The sequence below is a fragment of the Magallana gigas genome, chromosome 7 (assembly GCF_963853765.1).
Source record: "Magallana gigas chromosome 7, xbMagGiga1.1, whole genome shotgun sequence".
NCBI classification, from domain to species: Eukaryota; Metazoa; Mollusca; class Bivalvia; order Ostreida; family Ostreidae; genus Magallana; species Magallana gigas.
The window spans coordinates 51,883,229-51,906,918 of NC_088859.1; the positions used below are offsets into that span (position 1 = coordinate 51,883,229).

Genomic DNA, 23,690 nt, shown 5'->3' on the forward strand with positions numbered 1-23,690 from the left:
CGAGCAATGTGGGCCCTGGGCCTCTCATTAGTAATGAGCAAATTCACTGCTGCCCTGCCCTAAAGGTAAGGGTTAAACCATGTAGTCATCGTAACACCAGCATTAACATGGACTGTGCCACATCGCGATAACAATGGTTATCATGGGCTGTTTCACATAACCATTGCAATGTCAATGGTAAATGTTTGATTGTTAAAAGTGAAATAAATAACTTCCTATAAGGTCTAAGAAGACCTGATACTCATGCAGGGCCTTTTTTTGATACAATGAAAAATGAATATTAAAACTATCACATTTTATTCAGAAACAAAACAATATTTCAGGTTTAATTCAATGTCTTCTACAAGTGTTGCATAAAGTTTTACAGGTATTTTGCATTAACATTTTTCCACAAAATTCTTTTGATACAATTATTTCATGCAATCGCCCACATGTGAACTATGATTCTTTATAAACAATTTTTTTTTACTAGAATCTGATTAAAAAAATGAAATATGATTTCATATCATGTGTCAGCAATTTTATCATTAATTTGTAACTTAAAGGCATTGAATATGATTCAAACATAAATATTTGTGAAGTGTTATAAAACACAAGAGCCACACAATAAACATGTAGACTTTACCAATATCAAACATTATTTTAATATAAATGGTGTTGTAAATCTGCTTCACACAATGACATTGAGTGCAAAATAGAAAAGTAAATACAAAGTAAGAGTACAATACTGGTTGTAAGATGGAAACAGATATGTATATGCTGTTATACATGATTTCATGGATTTTCATTAATGCCCTGCAGTGAAAAATAGATTTCCCTTCATAAAATAAAAAAAAAACAGGTGCTCCAGTAAATACCGGTAAATACACATAACTTATTTGACATCAGGATGTATCAGCTATGCTAGGCAGTGTTGGATCTTTCTCTGGAATTCAGTGTGAACTGAACAGCATTGTTATAATGCAAGGGAAGGATATTGTGTACAGGCTGTTCCAAGACCCACCACAGAAAGTTGTTAAAGTACTCCCAGAGGATTGTCTCAGATCTGATAAGATGTGTGTTTCTGACAGTGTCTAGTCTATGCCCTTCACAGTGTAGACACATCGCTATGGTCCTATACGTGTCACTGTGTTATCCTCCACTGCAAGGCGATCAGTTTTTAACAGACACACAAACATGACAATATGAGCAGTGAGTTATCTCCCTTTCTCTATGATTAAATCTGTCCCATTGGTTTCACCTCAGGTGCCACCTGGAAAACAAAATGACGATGGATTATTCAACATTTCTTATAAATTCTAACAATCGATTTTTTACATGTAGAATAGGAAAAAGACCTTTACACATGGTCCAACATATGATTCTTTATTTCCTTTTTTCAGTCAAACCTTCCACTCTGTTTGCTTAGTAAGCCTTAATAATTTACATTTTGTAAATTTGATTGGCAATATAACAAGGTACTTTCAATTCAAAGTTATGATTGTGTCATAGAGTAAACCAAATATTACAAACATCATGTTTATTCGGAAAGTGTCTGATTGAGAATTGATCCACAATGATTAATTTTCACGAGCAAGTTATCATTTTTTATCAGTGCAGAAAGCAGAAATAACATTAGTCCAGGGCTCCAGGCCAACAGTCACACATACAGAATTATAACACTAGTCCAGGGCTCCAGGCCAACAGTCACACATACAGAAATAACACTAGTCCAGGGCTCCAGGCCAACAGTCACACATACAGAAATAACATTAGTCCAGGGCTCCAAGCCAACAGTCACACATACAGAAATAACACTAGTCCAGGGCTCCAGGCCAACAGTCACACATACAGAAATAACACTAGTCCAGGGCTCCAGGCCAACAGTCACACATACAGAAATAACACTAGTCCAGGGCTCCAGGCCAACAGTCACACATACAGAAATAACACTAGTCCAGGGCTCCAGGCCAACAGTCACACATACAGTCACACATACAGAAATAACACTAGTCCAGGGCTCCAGGCCAACAGTCACACATACAGTCACACATACAGAAATAACACTAGTCCAGGGCTCCAGGCCAACAGTCACACATACAGTCACACATACAGAAATAACACTAGTCCAGGGCTCCAGGCCAACAGTCACACATACAGAAATAACACTAGTCCAGGCCAACAGTCACACATACAGAAATAACACTAGTCCAGGGCTCCAGGCCAACAGTCACACATACAGAAATAACACTAGTCCAGGGCTCCAGGCCAACAGTCACACATACAGAAATAACACTAGTCCAGGGCTCCAGGCCAACAGTCACACATACAGAAATAACACTAGTCCAGGGCTCCAGGCCAACAGTCACACATACAGAAATAACACTAGTCCAGGGCTCCAGGCCAACAGTCACACATACAGAAATAACACTAGTCCAGGGCTCCAGGCCAACAGTCACACATACAGTCACACATACAGAAATAACACTAGTCCAGGGCTCCAGGCCAACAGTCACACATACAGTCACACATACAGAAATAACACTAGTCCAGGGCTCCAGGCCAACAGTCACACATACAGAAATAACACTAGTCCAGGCCAACAGTCACACATACAGAAATAACACTAGTCCAGGGCTCCAGGCCAACAGTCACACATACAGAAATAACACTAGTCCAGGGCTCCAGGCCAACAGTCACACATACAGAAATAACACTAGTCCAGGGCTCCAGGCCAACAGTCACACATACAGAAATAACACTAGTCCAGGGCTCCAGGCCAACAGTCACACATACAGAAATAACACTAGTCCAGGGCTCCAGGCCAATAGTCACACATACAGAATTTGGTGGATATTTATCTCTGGCCTTTAATTCTTCGTTTACATAGTTTGACAGTTGATGAGTTGAGAGAATTTGATGCTGTTACATTCATACCACAAATTCACAGCCGGTGGCTCCAACAATGCTTGGAATATCCTCCGTCTCCGCAATCTCTGTTAGGACGAGTCCCTTCTCTTTGTCCACCTCAAACACACACTATAACACAGAAAGGGGAGAGGGTTAGTGACTGAGAACATTCAAAACGGACACACAAACCTGCTCCACATCTGTAGGCAACAAAGTTATCACTCCATTTCCAATTACACAGTCACTCATTTAATCATTATTTATACATAGAAAACTTGCTCAGGAATGAAAATAAAATTCTGAAGAAAATGAATTCTAACAGATTTGTAAATTTTCAATGATGATTAATAAATGCATTATAAATTGACTTTAAAAAATCTGTAATACATTATTCATATTAAGGGAAGTCAATATAAGATGAATACATTTTGGTATGCTTGTTCTGTGACATCCAATGAAAGTATTTGTACCATAACTATCGGTACTTTTACAACCTTTAGTTACTGTTTAACCAGATCTGTAATCTTACTTTGTCAGTGATGATCATATCTACACAGTTCTTGCCAGTCAATGGCAGATTACAACTATCCACTATCTTGCTATTTCCTTTCTGTAAGAAACACAAAATATAATCAATTACACAAGGTACATTCTGATAAACGCAGCAATCAACCGGGGAGAAGCTAGTCTGACCTTGTCCTGGTGCTCCATGGTTACGATGACCTTGGTTTTGTGGCTGGACACAAGATCCATAGCTCCACCCATCCCCTTCACCAGACGACCCTGAAATCAAGGTCATACAATGCATTAAATAAAACACAGTTCTTCATTCAATCAGCAGTCTCTAAATATTCTATCATAATTAAGTGATGCTAATTAAAAATTTTATGTGTCCACAGTGATGTCAGATTTTCTACTGACAGGTAATGAAAATGAGGGGTCAAGATCAAAGTAAGTTGAATGAAATTGAGTAAAATTTTGGTGATTGAGAAAGGGTGAAGTGAGCATAGTAATTACTATTACTTAATTACTAAAATCATTTAAGTTTTGCAAGCATTTAGAAATAAATGTCAATAATTTTTTGATGTACCGGAATCATCCAGTTGGCCAGGTCTCCATAGCGTGAAACTTGTAATGCACCAAGAATGGTGAGATTTATGTGGCCTCTGGAATGGAAAGGGATAAAGTTTTACACAACAAAGTTTTGAACAAATTCACACAAAATTATCAACTATCTTATTAAATCTTCATGTGGATGTAACTTCATAGCATTGAACATGAGGCATAAATTTAAACGATCACTTGCACCCTCGCATCGTGGTTTATGATATAAGCATACAAGAACACACATATACCAGTACACAGATCATGGTATATGAGTAAGTTCACATGACCAAACGCACCATTAAATTATGGTGTAAGCACAGGCGCCCAACGTTAAAATTTTTTTCTTATTAATAAAATTATCCCCAGTGCAATAATTATATTAATTATACATGTAGGAATTATTATTATAGTACAGGGGATAATTCTATTATTAAGAGAAAAATCTTTAATGTTGGGCACCTGTGGGTGAATGATATTGAACAAGTTGAGTACACATACCCTCGGATCATGGCAAAGGAATCGTCGCTGGAGAAGAAAGAGCTTCCCGGGATGTTGGTAACGGTTTGTTTCCCAGCATTGATCAAATCGGGGTCCACCTCGTTGGGCAGTGGGTAGGGGCCCTGTCAACAGAATATAGCTGTAATGGTATAGTTTCTCAAACAGACATTTATTCAATTCTAAATACTGTGAAACCATTTGAATTTGTGGGGGCTAATTTCCATGGATTGCCAGTGTCTTGTAGGTTTGTGGTCACATATATTTCATGGATTCACTTTTAAGAAATAAAAATAAAACATAATTTGTTGACGATTGAAATTTCTGTGGTACTCATAAAATTAATGATAATTGAGCCACAATGAATTTTTATGGTTTTACAGCATATCTGAACTTCTGTTGAGCATCTTGAAAATCTTATAGGCCATGCTTTTAAATATTCTTACTACCATTTCATTAATGTAACACTACTGAATTTACAATGTTAAGTGTTATAGAATTGGATTTTATCTATGAGAGAAATGAAGAACCTACCAGTCCCATGATTCCGTTCTCACTCTGTAAATGGACGGTCATTCCCGGAGGTATGTAGTTACTGGCTAACATCGGCATCCCAATACCAAGATTGGCTGAAATTTAATGTAATACATGTATACACCTGTAGCTATAATATCTATAAACTGTAGATGTGAAATAAACCTGTAAAATGTCAATGAATTGTAACTTTTGTAAGACTACAATCAGACAATCCCTGAGGATACCACAGATTGACAAAATACCATAGATTCCATCGTGGAACTCCAGCGCGGCCCGTTTGATGATTCTGTTCCTCATTTCGGCGGCGGCATCGTTCGCCTCAGGGTCACTCTGACCTTCAGTTCTTGTTGTCATCCTCTGTAAGGGAGATCACTCAATGAGAAATTAGTCTCATCGCTGTGTGTGCATAACTATTTTCCCCAATAATTATGAGTTTTTTGGGGTTTAAACATAACAAAGAAAATAAGCACACCGCATAAAAGAACTTGTATACTGAACCCTATGACCCCTATACTGGCCTACATTACCTATCTCATACATCAGCCCACGTGACCTACCTCAATCCTCTTCTCGTAGCTGGGCCCCTTGATGACCCTCTGGACGTAGACGTGAGGTACATGGATGTCCTCCGGGGGGATTTCCCCAACCTCCACAATCTCCTCCACCTCAGCGATCGTGATGCGGCCCGCCTTACACATGGGAGGGTTGAAGTTACGGGCAGTCTTCCTGCAAACATTGTTCTAAAGATTATTCAACTGTCTTTGGCTTCATTTCATCATTTATGTAATATATCTCATTTAAAAGAGATGTATTATGAATTGAGTAATTCATCCGACTTCCGATGATATTTTAAATCCAGAAGATAGGGTATTGAGTCTGTTCATTTACTTTAGCATCTTTCAGAACTTAAAAGTACAGGTGATGATTTACCTGAAGGCAAGACTGATCACTTTCCTCAGTAAATTGTTATTTTACAAGAATGTAAATATAGTTGAACTTTGATATCTCGATCACTGATATCTCAAATACCTGGTAAAAATTGGATATGTCAGTGATTTGTACATCCCAACCACTTATTTTTAAGTATTCCACCCTCAATATCTTGAATACTTGGATATCTCGAAGTTTTTAATAAGTCCCATATAGTTTGAGATAACAAAGTTCGACTGTAATTTACTTGAAGGGGAGAGTAATGATCAAACTGAAGGAAATCTTGATAATTTTTATGAAAGTGAGGTTGCTTCTTTATGTAAAGGAAGATTATAATAAAACAGAAAGGAATAGAGTTAATTTATCTGAAGGAGAAGTTAACAATTGAGATGAAGGAGAGGTTAACAGTTAAGAAGAAGGATTATTAAGAGGGTTTAACAGTTATGATGATGGAGAGTTTAAAAGTTATGATGAATGAGAGTTTAACAGTTAGGATAAGGGAGAAGTTAACAGTTAGGATGAAGGAGAGTATAACAGTTAGGATGAAGAAGAGGTTATCAGTTAGGATGAAGGAGGGTTTAACAGTTAGGATGAAGGAGAGTATAACAGTTAGGATGAAGGAGGGTTTAACAGTTAGGATGAAGGAGAGTTTAACAGTTAGGATAAGGGAGAAGTTAACAGTAAGGATGAAGGAGGGTTTAACAGTTAGGATAAAGGAGAGTTTAACAGTTAGGATGAAGGAGAGTATAACAGTTAGGATAAGGGAGAAGTTAACAGTTAGGATGGAGGAGAGTATAACAGTTAGGATGAAGAAGAGGTTATCAGTTAGGATGAAGGAGGGTTTAACAGTTAGGATGAAGGAGAGTATAACAGTTAGGATGAAGGAGGGTTTAACAGTTAGGATAAGGGAGAAGTTAACAGTTAGGATGAAGGAGAGTATAACAGTTAGGATGAAGGAGGGTTTAACAGTTAGGATAAGGGAGAAGTTAACAGTTAGGATGAAGGAGAGTATAACAGTTAGGATAAAGAAGAGGTTATCAGTTAGGATGAAGGAGGGTTTAACAGTTAGGATGAAGGAGAGTATAACAGTTAGGATGAAGGAGGGTTTAACAGTTAGGATAAGGGAGAAGTTAACAGTTAGGATGAAGGAGAGTATAACAGTTAGGATGAAGAAGAGGTTATCAGTTAGGATGAAGGAGGGTTTAACAGTTAGGATGAAGGAGAGTATAACAGTTAGGATAAGGGAGAAGTTAACAGTTAGGATGAAGGAGAGTATAACAGTTAGGATGAAGGAGAGTTTAACAGTTAGGATGAAGGAGGGTTTAACAGTTAGGATAAGGGAGAAGTTAACAGTTAGGATGAAGGAGAGTATAACAGTTAGGATGAAGAAGAGGTTATCAGTTAGGATGAAGGAGGGTTTAACAGTTAGGATGAAGGAGAGTATAACAGTTAGGATGAAGGAGGGTTTAACAGTTAGGATAAGGGAGAAGTTAACAGTTAGGATGAAGGAGAGTATTACAGTTAGGATAAGTGAGAGGTTAACAGTTATGATGAAGAAGAGTTTAACAGTTAGGAGGTGATGTTATACCTGAAGATGAGGTTGCCCAGTTTGTCTGCCTTGTAAGCTTTGACCAGGGCAAAGTCACCAGTGATTGCCTCCTCCATGATGTACTTAAATCCATTGAATTCTCTGACCTATAAAGTGAAACCGATCTTGTAGTAAATACAGTATTCATTTTGGTCATACATCTCATATAACAATGAGATATATCACAGCTTGAATTTTATCATTTTAGTCATTTTATTTGCTTTAATTTCTCTATTTTCAGTAGGCAAATGAAAGTCAGACGCAACCTATCTTCCAATATTTCCTTTTTTCCCTATCTCTGCAATATGGAGATTTCCACCACTAATTCAAAAATTATATTTTCATGTCATAAAATTTTTTTCTATTTGAATATAAAGTTTCAATTGAAAATATATAGTCCGACTTTTTAAAAAAGCATTTGTTTGCAATTAAAAGTAAAATTCAAAATATTCTAACTCCAAAATTAGCGTGGTAATGCATCCTGAGTTTTTGAACATAAACAGGTTTTAATGCAAATAAAGAAGAAATAATCTATCAAGGAAAATTATCCAAAACTGAGGAATGTTGCATCTATCCTTAAAATGAAAATACCGGTACTTGAAATGGTAATTAAGATAAAATAGTGTGATACTGCATATTCTAAGTTGGGGCAAATCTTTTACTACCAAATGTGAAATAAGACAGAAATATATCACTGCAAAAAAAACCCTCTATCAATATCTGTTTTTATGTGTTTTCATCATCTCAAACATCAATCAATATAAAATTGCAAAATTTGAACTAACTTGAGCTTATTATTACCGTTACATTTTACCAGGTTTAAGGAAATGTTTGATGTTCTCGATAATAAAAGCAGTTTCCTGTACAGAGAGCTTCCTTACACTCATGGTTTTTTTTTTTTTATGAAGTTATTTGTTTATTTCACAAAAAAACCTTATCCTTGTTTGTTTGTCTTTAAATTTATTTCCGTGATGCAGTAGCACTGGACAGCAGACACAGCCTATTTTTGTCCTCTCCCACTACTATATACTATGTACATGTATAAATCTTTCCTACATTTACTTCACTAGACAAAATTTTATCAAGGTCAAGAATGAATTGATGCTTTTTTCCCGTCTGACAGATATATAATTTAGGCCACTGTTTTTCTTCAAATTTTGAAATCTAAACTAAGCACTTAACACGTAAAAGTTCAATTTGAACCAGAGATATGCAGTCAAGGGGGCTCTAGGACTTTGATGAAAATAAAACACTTGTTCACCGTAATTCAAAACCTGAGTAAGTATGGATAGGACTGGGAAATTAGCTTAAGCAATACGAGCTGCAATTTTCATGCTGAATTTTTTTTTTACGAAAATGTTATTTTCTACCAAAATGACAAAAATTATCATGGTTTTTAAAATTTCTGTTTGCCATATTTTTGTGGGAAAAGCCGCTGAGAAGCCTTAATTGGAACAAAATTGAATTATTGTCGTCCTGTACAAAAATTGATCTGCTATATCTGGCAAAAAATAATATTTTTGCAAGTCTTATACATCATTAAAGTTTAAGCTATATGCAGACTTATCATACCAGCAGGTTTGATGGGGAGGGGGTCTGGACCCCCCTGACCCACCCCCTCCCCTAGATCTGCACGTTTGTTTATTATGAAGTTGAATGCATGATTACTTATTTTTGTAAAATATTAAGTGGAAACAGACCATGTTTGTTCAGACGCAACAATAGTTTGCTTTGTTAAAATCATAAGTTTCTGATGACCTTTACTCGGTAACAGATTTGAGGTATTGATTAATCTGATTCAAATGTAGTTCACATCAATTTTAAACCATGAAAAAAAATGTAAATTTCTGTTTCTGTGAGGTGTGCTTCATCATCATTTGCTCTGGGCTTTGTTGCACACATTGCATAACACTGAAAAATTACTAATTTCAAATAGTAGCATATTTTGAATTGAATGTTTGATGTATATTGTCATTACTTAGGGTTTATCTTTTTCTGTTCCATATCCCAACACTGTAAAAGAAATTACAGATACAGAGGATTGTCCTCCTTCTCGCCTAACTTCCATCATAATCATGGATGGTATAAATATAATGGTATATGGTGAATAGATTAATCAACCAGAGGACTATCGTTGTAGGAGCAGACAACTCTAGTATCATCACTTACGACTACTTCATTCCATGTCTTATACTTTAGGTTGAGGAAGTTTGTTGAACTGACAAGTCAGCAATTCAATTATTGCAATACACCAGAATAAAAACAACAATGTAAAAAACATAACCATGAACATATTACTAAATATGTGACACTAAGATGCATGTAGTGTAACCAACATCAGAATGTATGTAACATAACCAACACTAGGGTGCATGTAATATAATGTAACCAACACTAGGGTCCATGTAGTGTAACCAACTATGGGATGCATGAAATGTAATGTAACTAACAAAAGGTGCAAGTAATGTTAGCAACACTAGGGTGCATGTAATGTTACCAACACTAGGGTGCATGTAATATAATGTCACCAACACTAGGATGCATGTCATGTAACCAACACTAGGGTGCATGTCATTTAACCAACACCAGGGTGCATGTAGTGTAACCAACACTAGGGTGCATATCATGTAACCAAACACTAGGGTGCTTGTCATGTAACCAACCCTAAGGTGCATGTCATGTAACCAACACTAGGGTGCATGTCATGTAACCAACACTAGGGTGCATGTCATGTAACCAACACTAGGGTGCATGTCATTTAACCAACACTAGGGTGCATGTCATTTAACCAACACTAGGGTGGATGTCATGTAACCAACACTAGGGTGCATGTCATGTAACCAAACACTAGGGTGCATGTCATGTAACCAACCCTAGGGTGCATGTCATGTAACCAACCCTAGGGTGCATGTCATGTAACCAACACTAGGGTGCATGTCATGTAACCAACACTAAGGTGCATGTCATGTAACCAACACTAGGGTGCATGTCATGTAACCAACCCTAGGGTGCATGTCATGTAACCAACACTAGGGTGGATGTCGTGTAACCAACACTAGAATGCATGTAGTGTAACCAACACTAGGGTGCATGTCACATAACCAGTTTCCTAACCAGACAATGGTTTCTCCTTTATCTTGTTTATTATACCAGTTACACAGAACATCACAATGTTTCCATACAGTGACATATGGGGACAGAATCTGCACACAAAAATATCATAAATTGCTTTGTTAGCTCTAAGGTATCCCAGGAACAGCCCTGTAACAGATTTACACTATTGATTTATCTGAATAAAATGCACCTCAGATCAATTTTAAAAGCAAAGAAGACCGTTGTTTTCTGTCGATATTACGTGTAACATCTGCAGATCTCAGGTACACGGTCCTTTATCAACACATGGTCTTAGCTTCATTTTTCAAAATAAAGAATATGTCTTACATATTACAATGCATTTAAAAAATAACACTTACTAAACTACAGTTACATAGTACTTAGTAGACAGTCATAAATTGAGATGATATATATCAGTACAGTTTGATTTTCTTTACATTTCTATACAAAAGATCATTCAATGTTGTATCTGCCAGGTCTGTCATGAATTGTTTAGTTACAAGATCCGAGGATCTGGTGTTGTTATAAACACTTACATTAACGTCTCATGAAAGAACTCAAGAACTTAATGAAATATTGCACCACTCTCATAATACGTAAATATAAAACTTTTGGCCTTTAAGCAATAGTTAATATACAGCCAGCAAGCAGTCTAAACAGCTCAGACATTGAGATAGTAGACAAACAGACAGACAGACACAGATGGGGAGACAAGCTGACAGACAGACAGGCAACCACAAGACTTATATTTATATACACTGTCTAAATGTCAACCTTTGGATCAGTTTACTGTGCCTTTGTTAACAAAAGTTTGTAAACGTGTACAATAGTACACACTCATTTCTGGGTAGCTTCCTGTTCACATAACACTGGATTATCCAGTCAGTTGTTAAGACACCCACAGCCTTCACTGACAGTCAGGACCCCGTGATATACACTGGAGACACACACAGACCCAAAGTTCCCCCGAGTGTTGACAGTCAGGACCCCGTGATACACACGGAGACACACACAGACCCAAAGTTCCCCCCGAGTGTTGACAGTCAGGACCCCATGATACACACGGAGACACACACAGACCCAAAGTTCCCCCCGAGTATTGACAGTCAGAACCCCATGATACACATGGAGACGTAAAGTTTTCCCCTAGTGTCCTCTGTGACTCATACACCCTTCTGATTTTATCACCTGTGAATCTTATGCCTTCAGGAAGTTTAGTGACAAGTTTAATTTGAAATAGTAAAAGAACAAGACTTATACCTGCATATAAATTAAGTGTTTTTTTATTATGACTTTCTTCAATGCACATGGTCCATGATGTATGAATGTTAGGAATCTCTGAATCAATGTTTTATCCTGAATCACTATTGTCAGTCATGGTTATGACAATGATGATGACAACAATGACAATAACGGTGATGAGGATGGAGAAACAGATGATCTTTTTCTTCCGTGCGGCACACTGACTCTTCTGGGCCTCCTCCAGTTGCTGATTTCCACTCTGAACCTCACTAACCGCCTGCTCTACGTGTTTCTCAATATTGTCTACCATTTTGCCCTGGTCTTGTACCATGCCATGCATCTCCTTGAACAACATGTTGACCTCGTGAATTTGGCTCTCAAGGTCGTTCAGTTCTCTCTCTCGGTCCTGGAGATCTTGAAGCTCTGAGATGGCTTTCTGGGATTCCTGAAAATATGGATCAATGAAAACGGCAGATGGGTTCTGAAAGTTCATGTCGAGGTGTACAGAGTTTGTGTTCACATCATATTGAGGGTCCCCCACGATTTGTCTCTGTTTGTTTAGCCTGGCCTTAGTTCTTTCCAAATAACTGGCTTGGCTGCTACGGAAGTCATTCATGGTTGTTCGCAGTTCATGTGAAAGTCTTTCTATCTGCAGGCTCTGGACCCTCTGTTCAGCGTTTGACATAATCAGTCCTTTTTTCTGGGACTTTTGGTCCGTGCCAGCAGACGACAACAGTTCTATGTCTTTTCTGATAGTGATGGAGCTGGACAGAATCTGCTCAGCCAAGTTCTCCATCTTCTGGAGGTCTGATTCTAACACTTTGGGGGCGCAGTACAAAGTGTTCTGCATTTTCTTGAGTTCGCTGACATCTGCTTTAAGCAGGGCCAGCTTTCCTTCCATTCCCTTCACTTTCTCCAGAAACCCAGGCAAAGACAGATCATCTTCTTCTTCTTTCTTTGATTTTTTCCCTTTCTTTCCTCGCATACTTTCCCTTTCATACTGATCCCTCTTGGCTTCAAACTCTAGTAACCTGTCCCGAACTGGCATTTTATCTCACAAGAATCCACACAACGAGACAACGTGTAATATATACTCCTCACTCAATGATCTTCTCTATCTTAATACAAGGACATTATATCAACATAATCCAAACAGAATTACAACTACACATGGTCTGATAGTCTCAATCCCTAGTTCACTATACTCCCAATACTCGTCGGCACTAGATTATAATATTTAATCACTATATCCAGGTAGCCTCAGTATAAACACTGCAACACAAACCACAGTTTCACTTTCAGTATGTAGACTGTTACAGTTGATGGGAATTCCTCACCTTACTAATTTCTACCAGCCCAGAAAAAGTTTGTCATTGAATAAGACACACTACTTGAACCACTGAGCCGTGGTCTTGGGGCCCATAGAGGGTTCCAACTTGTGTCACATGAATGATAATCCACTGAATGACAAAGTGTTACACAATATTAATTATCTTCTTGATATTGCAATGGACACAAGTTTCCACCTCTGAAGACTTTAATTGGCCTGCTTAATCCAACTTCTTGCCTTATCTTGTTTACTGGGGTGTAAGCGCTCAGGTATAAAATCCTGTTGTGCATGCATGTATTAAATGGCCGATAAAAAGTCCACATAGTTACTGTATGTAGAAGTATAAATAGAAAGCTGTACGTGACACACTCACTGCATCATAAGTCGACACAGTATGAGGAGCATAAATTCAGCACAATCACCCAGCCCCCATGGCGTGTGATACAGTGAAAAGGACTATAGCTATAAGCACAATGTTCTATTTATAGAAACAAGTCATACTGCAGCATTCAGGTACCAATGTCACTTACTAAATCAATAGATAAAAACTTAATACATTCTGTTGAAAAGATTATAAAACGTTAATGATTGTAATAAAATGTTAATTTTTTTTAAATTTAGAAAAAAATTATTGGAGTTGAAAATATCAAAATCAATTTATAAAAAATACCAAAAATCATTGATTTTTGTTGAAATTAATGGATAAAATTTTTTAAATAATTGATTTTAAGGAACACTGCTGTTTCACATCTAACATTAACATATGAACATGTACATTTCCTTGGGGCAGTTCATTATCTAAGGATAAGATCAGCTGTTATCCGGACAATCTTGTTTTAGCGGTATAAGGTACACTGGTTTATACAAGTTTATGCTATAACTACATTTTACTGTTCAGGAACTTAGCTGTATGTTTCAGTCGTAAGTTACTGTCGAGTACACTGCAATCATATCATAACAAAGTGACTATCATCAAATCAGGAACAAAAATATCTTCATGTTAACTCAAAGGTCGTATAAAGTAATTAACGATAGAATGAGTAAACAAAACAAATGACAACTAAATGTAAACCACTTCTGGCTATTGAAACACTGGGTTAAACAACTTTCTATAAGTTTGTGTGTTCTTCATTGACAAATGTGAGATCAAGATTCCTACAGCAGATGGAATGGAACTAAAATAATTTTATTACATCTTATTTCTTATAATCTGTAAAATATACTTTGCTCCTTTCTCTCAATTTTAATAAGAATAGAAAAAACAACAACATTTCTATAAAAAATACAAATTAAAAATAAGTATTCAACAAGCATAGAGTATAACAACGATATTTATATAAAGCATACTATGAATAGAGATGGGTGGTCATTCAGTCTATCTCATACTACATTCCCCTCCCTAAAAGTTAACAATGGGTACACCATGACCATTCATACAGACTGACCTACAGGATAGGCATGTGGACGAGTGATACATGTATAAGGTTTATTTTGCTCTGACCCTGAGTCATGTAAAGATTGCAGGTGGTTTAAAATCTAGAATTAAATTGTATCCATGTCTTTCTTAGAAAGGATAAACGTTTTGTGCATAGCAAATATTGATATGCTTTTTTATGAATTTGAAGGAGCAAGAAATGCGCCTTTTGTAAAAGACAAACTACCTTTTTATAAATAGCCCAGGTCTTGAGATATAGAAAACAAACCATGCACCGGAATAATAATGTAACAGCCCAAGAGCAGTGCAACATGAATGGCGTGCAGCTACTTGAAATTATGCTCATATCTTTAGTGAACATGTATTAAAACAGCTACTGGCTGGGATTTGGGCAACATCCATTTTTTTTATCTTCATATTCAAATGTTATCGCAATGTAACCTTCAGCTTTGATGATGGAGTTAATGTGGTGCTCAAACGTTTAAATTAATATCCCTCAACTATCACTAAAACAAGTGAAAAGCTGTCAATGTGACAGCAAACCGGGTTTTCTTTTATGTAAACTGTATCAATAATACATGTCAACCCTTATCCAGTGAAATGGTGTACCCTACATGTATATGCTACATTTTGCCAAAAAATGACTAAGTTCAAAAGCTAGTATTTTTTCCATAAATTATCGGAAATCAAAATCCTAGCAATATGCACACCTCTGATATATGTACAATTGATCTGCAAAAGAACAACTTCCTATCTTGAGAACTGTAGGAGGAGTTATCCGTACAATGAGGGTACCCTATATGCAATATTTTGCCAAAAAATGACTAAGTTCAAAAGCTGGTATTTTTTCCATAAATTATCAGAAATCAAAATCCTAGCAATATGCACACCTCTGATATATGTACGATTGATCTGCAAAAAAACAACTTCATATCTTGAGAACTGTAGGAGGAGTTATCCGTACAATGAGGGTACCCTATATGCAATATTTTGTCAAAAAATGACTAAGTTCAAAAGCTAGTATTTTTTCCATAAATTATCAGAAATCAAAATCCTAGCAATATGCACACCTCTGATATATGTACGATTGATCTGCAAAAGAACAACTTCATATCTTGAGAACTGTAGGAGGAGTTATCCGTACAATGAGGGTACCCTATATGCAATATTTTGCCAAAAAATGACTAAGTTCAAAAGCTGGTATTTTTTTCATAAATTATCAGAAATCAAAATCCTAGCAATATGCACACCTCTGATATATGTACGATTGATCTGCAAAAGAACAACTTCATATCTTGAGAACTGTAGGAGAAGTTATCCGTACAATGAGGGTACCCTATATGCAATATTTTGCCAAAAAATGACTAAGTTCAAAAGCTGGTATTTTTTCGATAAATTATCAGAAATCAAAATCCTAGCAATATGCACACCTCTGATATATGTACAATTGATCTGCAAAAGAACAACTTCTTATCTTGAGAACTGTAGGAGGAGTTATCCGTACAATGAGGGTACCCTATATGCAATATTTTGTCAAAAAATGACTAAGCTCAAAAGCTGGTATTTTTTCTATAAATTATCGGAAATCAAAATCCTAGCAATATACACACCTCTGATATATGTACAATTGATCTGCAAAAGAACAACTTCATATCTTGAGAACTGTAGGAGGAGTTATCCGTACAATGAGGGTTCCCTATATGCAAGATTTTGTCAAAAAATGACTAAGTTCAAAAGCTGGTATTTTTTCGATAAATTATCAGAAATCAAAATCCTAGCAATATGCACACCTCTGATATATGTACGATTGATCTGCAAAAGAACAACTTCTTATCTTGAAAACTGTAGGAGGAGTTATCCGTACAATGAGGGTACCCTTTTGGCAGCCGCCCGCCCGCCCGCCCATCCGCCCGCCCACCATTTTCACCATTTTAATAACCGGATTTTTCCGTTGGAAAACCCGGTTAATAAAACTGGTGGAAGCAAGTCTAGATTTCAAATTTTAATTACCAGTGTACCTCAAGAATTAAAAGTATGGTGGTATATAAATTGAATACTGTGGAATCATTAAAATTCGTGGTGGCTCAATTTTCGTGGTATTCGTGGGTAGCCCTCCCCCACGAATTTACATCATTGACGAAAACAAATTTTTTAAAGAGTTTGTTATCTTACTGATACTAAAAACTGACAAATCCACGAAATGACATTCCCACGAATAAGCAAAAATAACACAATCCACGAAAATTGACCCCCACGAATTTAAATGATTCCACAGTGGTTGCATTCATTCTGAATATTAAACATAATTCAAAAATATACACATGTATCAAGGTAAGTTAAAATTTGGAACGAGGACTTTCTTCTGGATCTCATGCAAAACATTTAACTCGATATAATCCAAAAATTTAATCTCAATATAATTCTGCCTAAAACTTCCTATTTTATTTCGGAGTTTATTTCCCTTTTTTTACTCATCCATGCATGATAATCCTTTCCTCAGATTGGATTATGTTGTATGCATGAAAAAAGAAGATAACTATGCAGGAAGAAATTGTATCCAATCATTCTGCATTGCAGGAATATGTTCAAATAAAATCTATGAATAATATTTATTTACTGGTTCATGTTTATGCATATTGTCTTCTGTCCATCTAAGGATGTAATAAAAGTAATAGGAAAGTCAACATTTTTTTTTGTTTCCTACAAAGTGAGGCTACGCAAGAAAATGGTTTACATAGTGACAGGTATTCATGTCAATCATGTGATTAGAAGATTTATGTAAAACTGTTTTCATGTCCTGAGAATAATTCATTGAACAAAATCAGTGTGTGAGAATTAAGTCAGTATAATAATATAAACAAAATCAGTGTGTGAGAATTAAGTCATTATAATAACCTGTCCAACTCTGATATGAACTCTAGTATTACTAGTAATGGAGAAATTCTTTGGAATTCATTTAAAAGGTACCCAAATTCAACAAAGAAAACAGATTTATCTTCCTTTGAATCGCTGTTACTATGGAATATGTACTATTGTGAATTTCCTGTCTCACATAAAATGAGAAAATGCTTGATCTAATTCTGAATCACCAATTCTTATTTTGTTCACCAAACAATTGAAAGACCCAGTGAATAGTTAATGGACATTTTGAATCAAACTGAGAAATAGGCATAGAATTTCTTCATCAACCCATAGTTCTCATTGATTTGAAACTAGAAGACTCTCAGTTCATTGTCATATTTTCAATCAACTTTGATATATCCAATCTTTTTTCTAATCTTAAGCAGGTCCGTTGGACTTCTGGCATTTATATTGCCGAGTCCAGATCTTTTAGTCCTCTACTTCACTCTATAGTCTGCCCAAGATATTTTTGCCGCACATTGTTTAAATTATTCCATATTTATATATACCTCTTGATTCAGACCATGTTCATTCAATAGTACGAAAAAATCCCAAGATTTCCCTTTTGAAATGCCCCTCTAGCTTGTCAGGTTTCAATACTCTGCTAAAAATAGAAAGTCTACAAGAATTTTGCCTTGCATCAGCCATAATTAAGCCCAGATGATAACGTTGAAAAATTGTGCGAGGTATTCTGAGTGACTCCCAAATAGAGAAAAGATGTCAACATTCCCCATTGTTAATCTCCGAGGGAAATCTGTTTTCGTTCCTGTGAATTTTTACGAGGGAAAAATGATAATGTGTGAATGATGTTATCTTGGAAATTTTCCCTTTCATCGATTTCAGTTGCATTTCTTTCACAAGTATGTGTATTTTTATTAAAAATCGTGAAATGTGCAGCATAAATATCATTGGACAGACCATAGAATAGTATTTACAGTAGTTCAGGGTTGACTTACCTCCCTTGGGTCGCTGATGATTTCTACTGATTTGTCGGGATTGTATTTGACTGGTGCCCCACCCTCTTGAATCAGGGTCCCGTATCCCGTTGGAGTGAAGAATGCTGGAATACCTGCTCCACCGGCTCGGATTCTTTCTGCCAATGTCCCCTTAAAAACAACAAAGGGACAGTCGTCACACTAAAATCCATACACAGCCAACTTTGCCTGTCAAGAGTCTCACGTGAAAAGTTGAACATAATATTGATTAAGTTGGTTCACATGTATTATATTGACCCTGGATACATGTATCACCATATTATGTGTATATTATGTATATTTATTTTTTCATCAATCAAGGGCCCTCAGGGGGCATATACATTAAAAAATAATAATATGATTATAACAAATAATGAATGAAATAATAGCCTAGAATGTCCAGGTTCATATTACAGGCAACAATATGCAAAATGATTACATGAAAGTCACTCCCTGCAAATATCATCAACCGGTAAGTGTTCTTCTCACATTCATCATTATCCAAAAGTGAGTCAGTAACTTATTTACCTGAGGAGTGAGTTCCACCTCGAGTTCTCCCTCCAAGTATTGCCTCTCAAACTCAGCGTTTTCTCCAACATAGGACGAAATCATCCGCTTGATCTAAAAATCAATATAGATTTCAATGTCAGTTGCATTTGAAATAATTTTATTGTAAATTCACAATTTACAAAATGGGTAATAATTTTTTTGAATGAAACCTGATTCTGCCTCAGAAGGAGTCCCAGTCCAAAGTTATCCACCCCTGCGTTGTTGCTGACGACTGTCAGCCCTTTAACTTTTGACTGCAGTAAGGCAGCAATCAGGTTCTCTGGGATCCCACACAGGCCAAATCCTGTAAAGAAAAATGCAAGTGAGTTCAGTATGAAATGCTCTCTTTACCAGTACGTATGTACCCTGTCAGTAAATATGATTGGCATTGATTGGAAAGGAATTAGAGAAATTATGACAGATTAGACCGGGATTCGAACCCAAGTCCCCTGAATCTCTAGTCAAATCTTTACCTACTGAGCTATCTGGCTCCAGCGACCGAACCAGTCTGACCATGACAGCATAATGAAAACTTTTAAACTAAAGAAGAGATGTCAACGAGTGTTCCACTATCGCTCGGTCACATCGATCATCGACTAAAATCTTTGTTGATTACTCGTTATAAAAAAAACGGTAAAAACGTTCGGCCTTTAACATCTTTAGGTTAATGGTAATACTAACCTCCCACTAACAGCTTGGCTCCATCACCAATGTCCTGTGTAGCATCTACTGCGGAATCAAAGAACTTGGCCTTGTAGTGGGTGCGTGAGGCGCTGAACGTTCTGGATTGCTGTAATATGTAACATGATGGACTGACACTGAAGTACAGACAGGACATCAAAGGTTAACAAGTTTCTGTAAATCTGACCATACTAGATCCGAAGCAAAACATAACGACAATAAATGTCTGAGATTTGCCATTGTTTGGGTGCTTTTGCCTAATGCACGTTTAATCGTAAAGAAAATGTTTCTGTCTGCAGTGGCTCACTTATCCTTACTCATGTGTGTTGTGTGGTTTTTTTTTTTATTAAACATACTCCTCATTCAATCTACTCCACAATAATTTTTTGTCTTTATGATTATGAATGAGAAGATGATGAAACTGCAAACTGAGTGTCAAAGAGCTATATAGTACTGTGGCTCCAAACTTCTGATGATTTCTAGTCATTATGTATTCAAAAGATTGATAAAAGTTACAAATATATTCTAGGAATAAATAGCATTTAGAATCAGCAAAACAAATGAAAAAACTATTTACCACCCCCCCCCCCCCCCCCCCAAAAAAAAAAAAGAGTTAAAAATTGAGGACATTCGGGACGATTTTTTTCTAAAGTGCTGGTCGTTCCTTTATAACAAATTTTTTTCAGCGCTCGCAGCATTTTCTCAATAGCAAATCTTACCTCAAACGACGCTATAGAGAGCAAACCCTTCGTCTGTCGAGCAGAGTTTTTGTTACACGCACTGAAGACCTTGAGGGCCGCCATGTTTTGAGAGAAGAAAACACAAAACAGAAAGGCGCGGATCTAACACGGTTCTACAGGTTAAAGTATCGCAAAATCTGACCTTTTTCTAAATTGTCTATGTAGTTAAATGATGATTATTTTTCAATATTTCTTTTTTATCACAGACTGAGCTGCATTGATCTTTTGAATCAACACAGACTTCTTTCTTGGTTCAACCAATCAGAAGTCGCCATTTTGACGCACCTCTTACTTGCTGACAATACGCGCCAACTGGATATTTGAAGGACTGGGGTGTCTTCTGATATATAAAAAATCTCTCTCTCTCTCTCTCTCTCTCTCTCTCTCTCTCTCTCTCTCTCTCTCTCTCTCTCTCTCAAGGGCGAAACCAAATGATAAGTATAATACATTGCCAACTATTCTGCCAACATTGTCCCAGTCTTCAAAAAAGGAGAAAAACAAAAAGCTTCTAATTATCGGCCAGTCTCATTGACTTCAATCTGCTGCAAACTATTGGAACATATTGTTCACAGCACCATCATGGATCACTTTGACCGCCACCAGATCCTTTGTGATCATCAACATGGTTTCAGATCCAAAAGATCTTGTGAAACACAACTCCTGATAACACTAGACGAAATTGGCAAGAATTTAGACCAAGGAGAACAGACAGACATCATCCTGCTTGATTTCTCCAAATCCTTTGACAAAGTGCCCCACAAGAGACTCCTCCAAAAAATGGACTATTACGGAATACGTGGAGTAACACTCAAATGGATACAAGACTTCCTAAGCAAGAGAACACAATCGGTATTGCTTGAAGGGCATAAGTTTGGCCCCCTAGACGTCATCTCAGGGGTGCCTCAGGGAACAGTCATCAGACCCCTATTATTTCTGGCTTACATTAATGACCTGCCACAATCAACATCTTCTGAGGCAAGATTATTTGCAGACGATTGCCTAGTTTATAGGAAAATAAAGAATGTGAAGGATAGCAAGACACTTCAAGACGACCTTAACTCCAAGAGTGGGAATCACGATGGCAGATGAATTTCCATCCTGAGAAGTGCATCATGATACGGATTACCAACAAAAGAAACCCACTGATAAGGAACTACCAACTACATGGTCACACACTAGATGCAGTCGAGCATGGGAAATACCTGGGAGTCACCATAAACCATGACCTACAGTGGAAGACACATATCAACCAGACAGTAGGCAAAGCATCAAGGACACTAGGCTTTCTGAGAAGGAACCTAGGACGGTGTAAACCAGAAGTCAAAGCCAACGCCTACATCACCATGGTCAGACCAACCCTGGAATACGCCTCCACTGTATGGGACCCTTATCAAGATAACCTTGAAAAAGACCTAGAACAAGTACAGAGGAGGGCAGCTAGGTTCGTGTACAATGAATACCAAGACGTATCCCCAGGCTATGTCAGCTCCTTAATGGATAGACTAAAATGGGAGCCTCTTAAAGATCGCCGCTGCAAAGACCGACTCACCATGGCATACAAGATCCACAATAGATTGGTAGATATTGACCCCTCTAATTATTACAAACCCGGAGATTCAAGGACCAGAGGAGGCCACCGCATACACCAACAGCGCACTCTAAAAGATCAATACAGGTACTCCTTCTTCCCAAGATCAACCAGGGAATGGAACACTCACAACAGCAGCTACACTAGAAGATTTCAAGGCCAGCCTTACCATCCTGCCAGAGGCTCTGACAGGAGCTTCACACTCCTAGAACTCCTTTGACCCCAGATGTACATAGTTTTATTTGTAAATAATTTTCTTGTAAATGTAGTTTTTATTAAGTGAGGAGGGAAGGCCTCATGATTTAACGAGCAAGAGTCATTTATACACTCAAGAAGAGTCCGACTCTGTACTGAAAGAAGAAGAAATGTACGTGGTTTACATTGAGAAATCGATATTGCACCTGCTGCATGGTTAATAATTTGTATCAATGTCGATGTATAAATATTTTTTTATTAAAATAACTCTGATATATATCTCATTATTAATTAACCTTTACATTTGCAGGCATGTAGCATCAGGGGGGGGGGGGGGGGGGGGCTCCCCCCCCCCCCCCCCACTTTTTCTCACAGCAACTAAATCTTTAAAATTTACATATAAAAAATTGAATTATCATGGAATTGCCCCCCCCCCCCACTTTTTTGGAGGATTTTTAAAAATTGATATGAAAATAAGGAAATTAGGATTGAAATTGAAGTTATATACTATGCCAGCGCCCCCCCCCCCCCCCCCCCCTCTCCCACGGATTAGGATTTTGAAGATTTTTGGAAATTAAGTTCTACTTTCCTGACTTATGAATAAATAAGAAAAGAATGGATGGGCCTTCAATTTCAATTTCAATTCTTTATTCGCTCAAGACCAGTTCACTGGTATTTGAGGTTCAAAATCAGTATATACAAATGTACACGAATACAGTCAAGGATCACATGTACAGTAGAAGTAATAATGACATAAAAAAGGTTAAAATCACAATACAATAGGTTGTTAAAGTTGGTTTCTGGAAGAACAGACTTTGAAAATTTTCTTAATAAATATTGACAAGTTTTTTAGTTTTTCTACATTAAAAGTATTCATGAGCTCGTTAAATTTTATAATATTTGGGTTTTCATAATATCTCTTAGGTAAAAACATTTTTCTGTCGTTTACAAAATATGTACATTCTAAAATATAATGAAATTCATCCCCAATACTATTAGAATCACACACTGTACATTTTCTTAAATGTTTTTCAATATTATGCCATCTACCTGTTTCAATGGGGAATCGATGATTACATGTTCGTAATTTTGTAAACGTGATCCGTAGATCTGTATGTAAAATCAACAAGTACTTTTCTAAATTGAGATTTGTTTTAAAAATTCTATAATTAATACATTTTGGTGAGTTATCTACAATACTTCTCCAATCTTGTACAAATTGATTTTGTAATATTTCTTTAACTATTGACTTAAGCCAGTTATAACTACATATTGTTTGATTTTCCCATATATATGACAACCCGCACGAGTCAATTAAGGAATAAGGAATCATTCTTTGAGTATTATGAGGTGATAATTTTGGTCGGGGCGTGATCATATCCAATAAAGCCCGAG

General features: G+C 36.9%; 3 protein-coding genes across 3 annotated transcripts; 1 reads left to right on the forward strand and 2 right to left on the reverse strand.

The window, feature by feature from the left end:
- Window positions 1–280: 280 nt before the first annotated feature.
- LOC105334265 (succinyl-CoA:3-ketoacid coenzyme A transferase 1, mitochondrial) lies at window positions 281–20,651 on the reverse strand. Its single transcript, XM_011437647.4, has 15 exons — window positions 20,492–20,651; window positions 19,773–19,881; window positions 19,262–19,395; window positions 19,071–19,163; window positions 18,525–18,674; window positions 7,547–7,653; window positions 5,586–5,754; window positions 5,271–5,385; window positions 5,026–5,120; window positions 4,495–4,616; window positions 3,980–4,055; window positions 3,583–3,672; window positions 3,419–3,499; window positions 2,917–3,018; window positions 281–1,252 (listed from the first exon to the last, which is right to left on the reverse strand). The coding sequence occupies exons 1-15, from the start codon at window positions 20,573–20,575 to the stop codon at window positions 1,217–1,219; spliced, it is 1,563 nt and encodes a 520-aa protein (XP_011435949.3). The 5' UTR covers window positions 20,576–20,651; the 3' UTR covers window positions 281–1,216.
- LOC105345283 (syntaxin-1A) lies at window positions 11,928–13,690 on the reverse strand. Its single transcript, XM_011453383.4, has one exon. It carries the CDS (start codon window positions 12,948–12,950, stop codon window positions 12,012–12,014), a length of 939 nt encoding a protein of 312 aa, XP_011451685.3. The 5' UTR covers window positions 12,951–13,690; the 3' UTR covers window positions 11,928–12,011.
- Window positions 20,652–21,624: 973 nt separating the features above from the next.
- LOC136269950 (uncharacterized) lies at window positions 21,625–22,320 on the forward strand. Its single transcript, XM_066065882.1, has one exon. The coding sequence runs from the start codon at window positions 21,625–21,627 to the stop codon at window positions 22,318–22,320; it is 696 nt and encodes a 231-aa protein (XP_065921954.1).
- The last annotated feature ends 1,370 nt before the right edge of the window (window positions 22,321–23,690 follow it).

Coding starts and splice junctions, on each gene's coding strand:
- LOC105345283 (XM_011453383.4), bottom strand. CDS start 12,950: ATGCCAGTTCGGGACAGGTTACTAGAGTTTGAAGCCAAGAGGGATCAG.
- LOC136269950 (XM_066065882.1), top strand. CDS start 21,625: ATGATACGGATTACCAACAAAAGAAACCCACTGATAAGGAACTACCAA.
- LOC105334265 (XM_011437647.4), bottom strand. CDS start 20,575: ATGGCGGCCCTCAAGGTCTTCAGTGCGTGTAACAAAAACTCTGCTCGA. Junction 5,386..5,585: donor GCTACGAGAAGAGGATTGAG/GTAGGTCACGTG, acceptor TCTCCCTTACAG/AGGATGACAACAAGAACTGA. Junction 3,500..3,582: donor CCATGGAGCACCAGGACAAG/GTCAGACTAGCT, acceptor TGTTTCTTACAG/AAAGGAAATAGCAAGATAGT.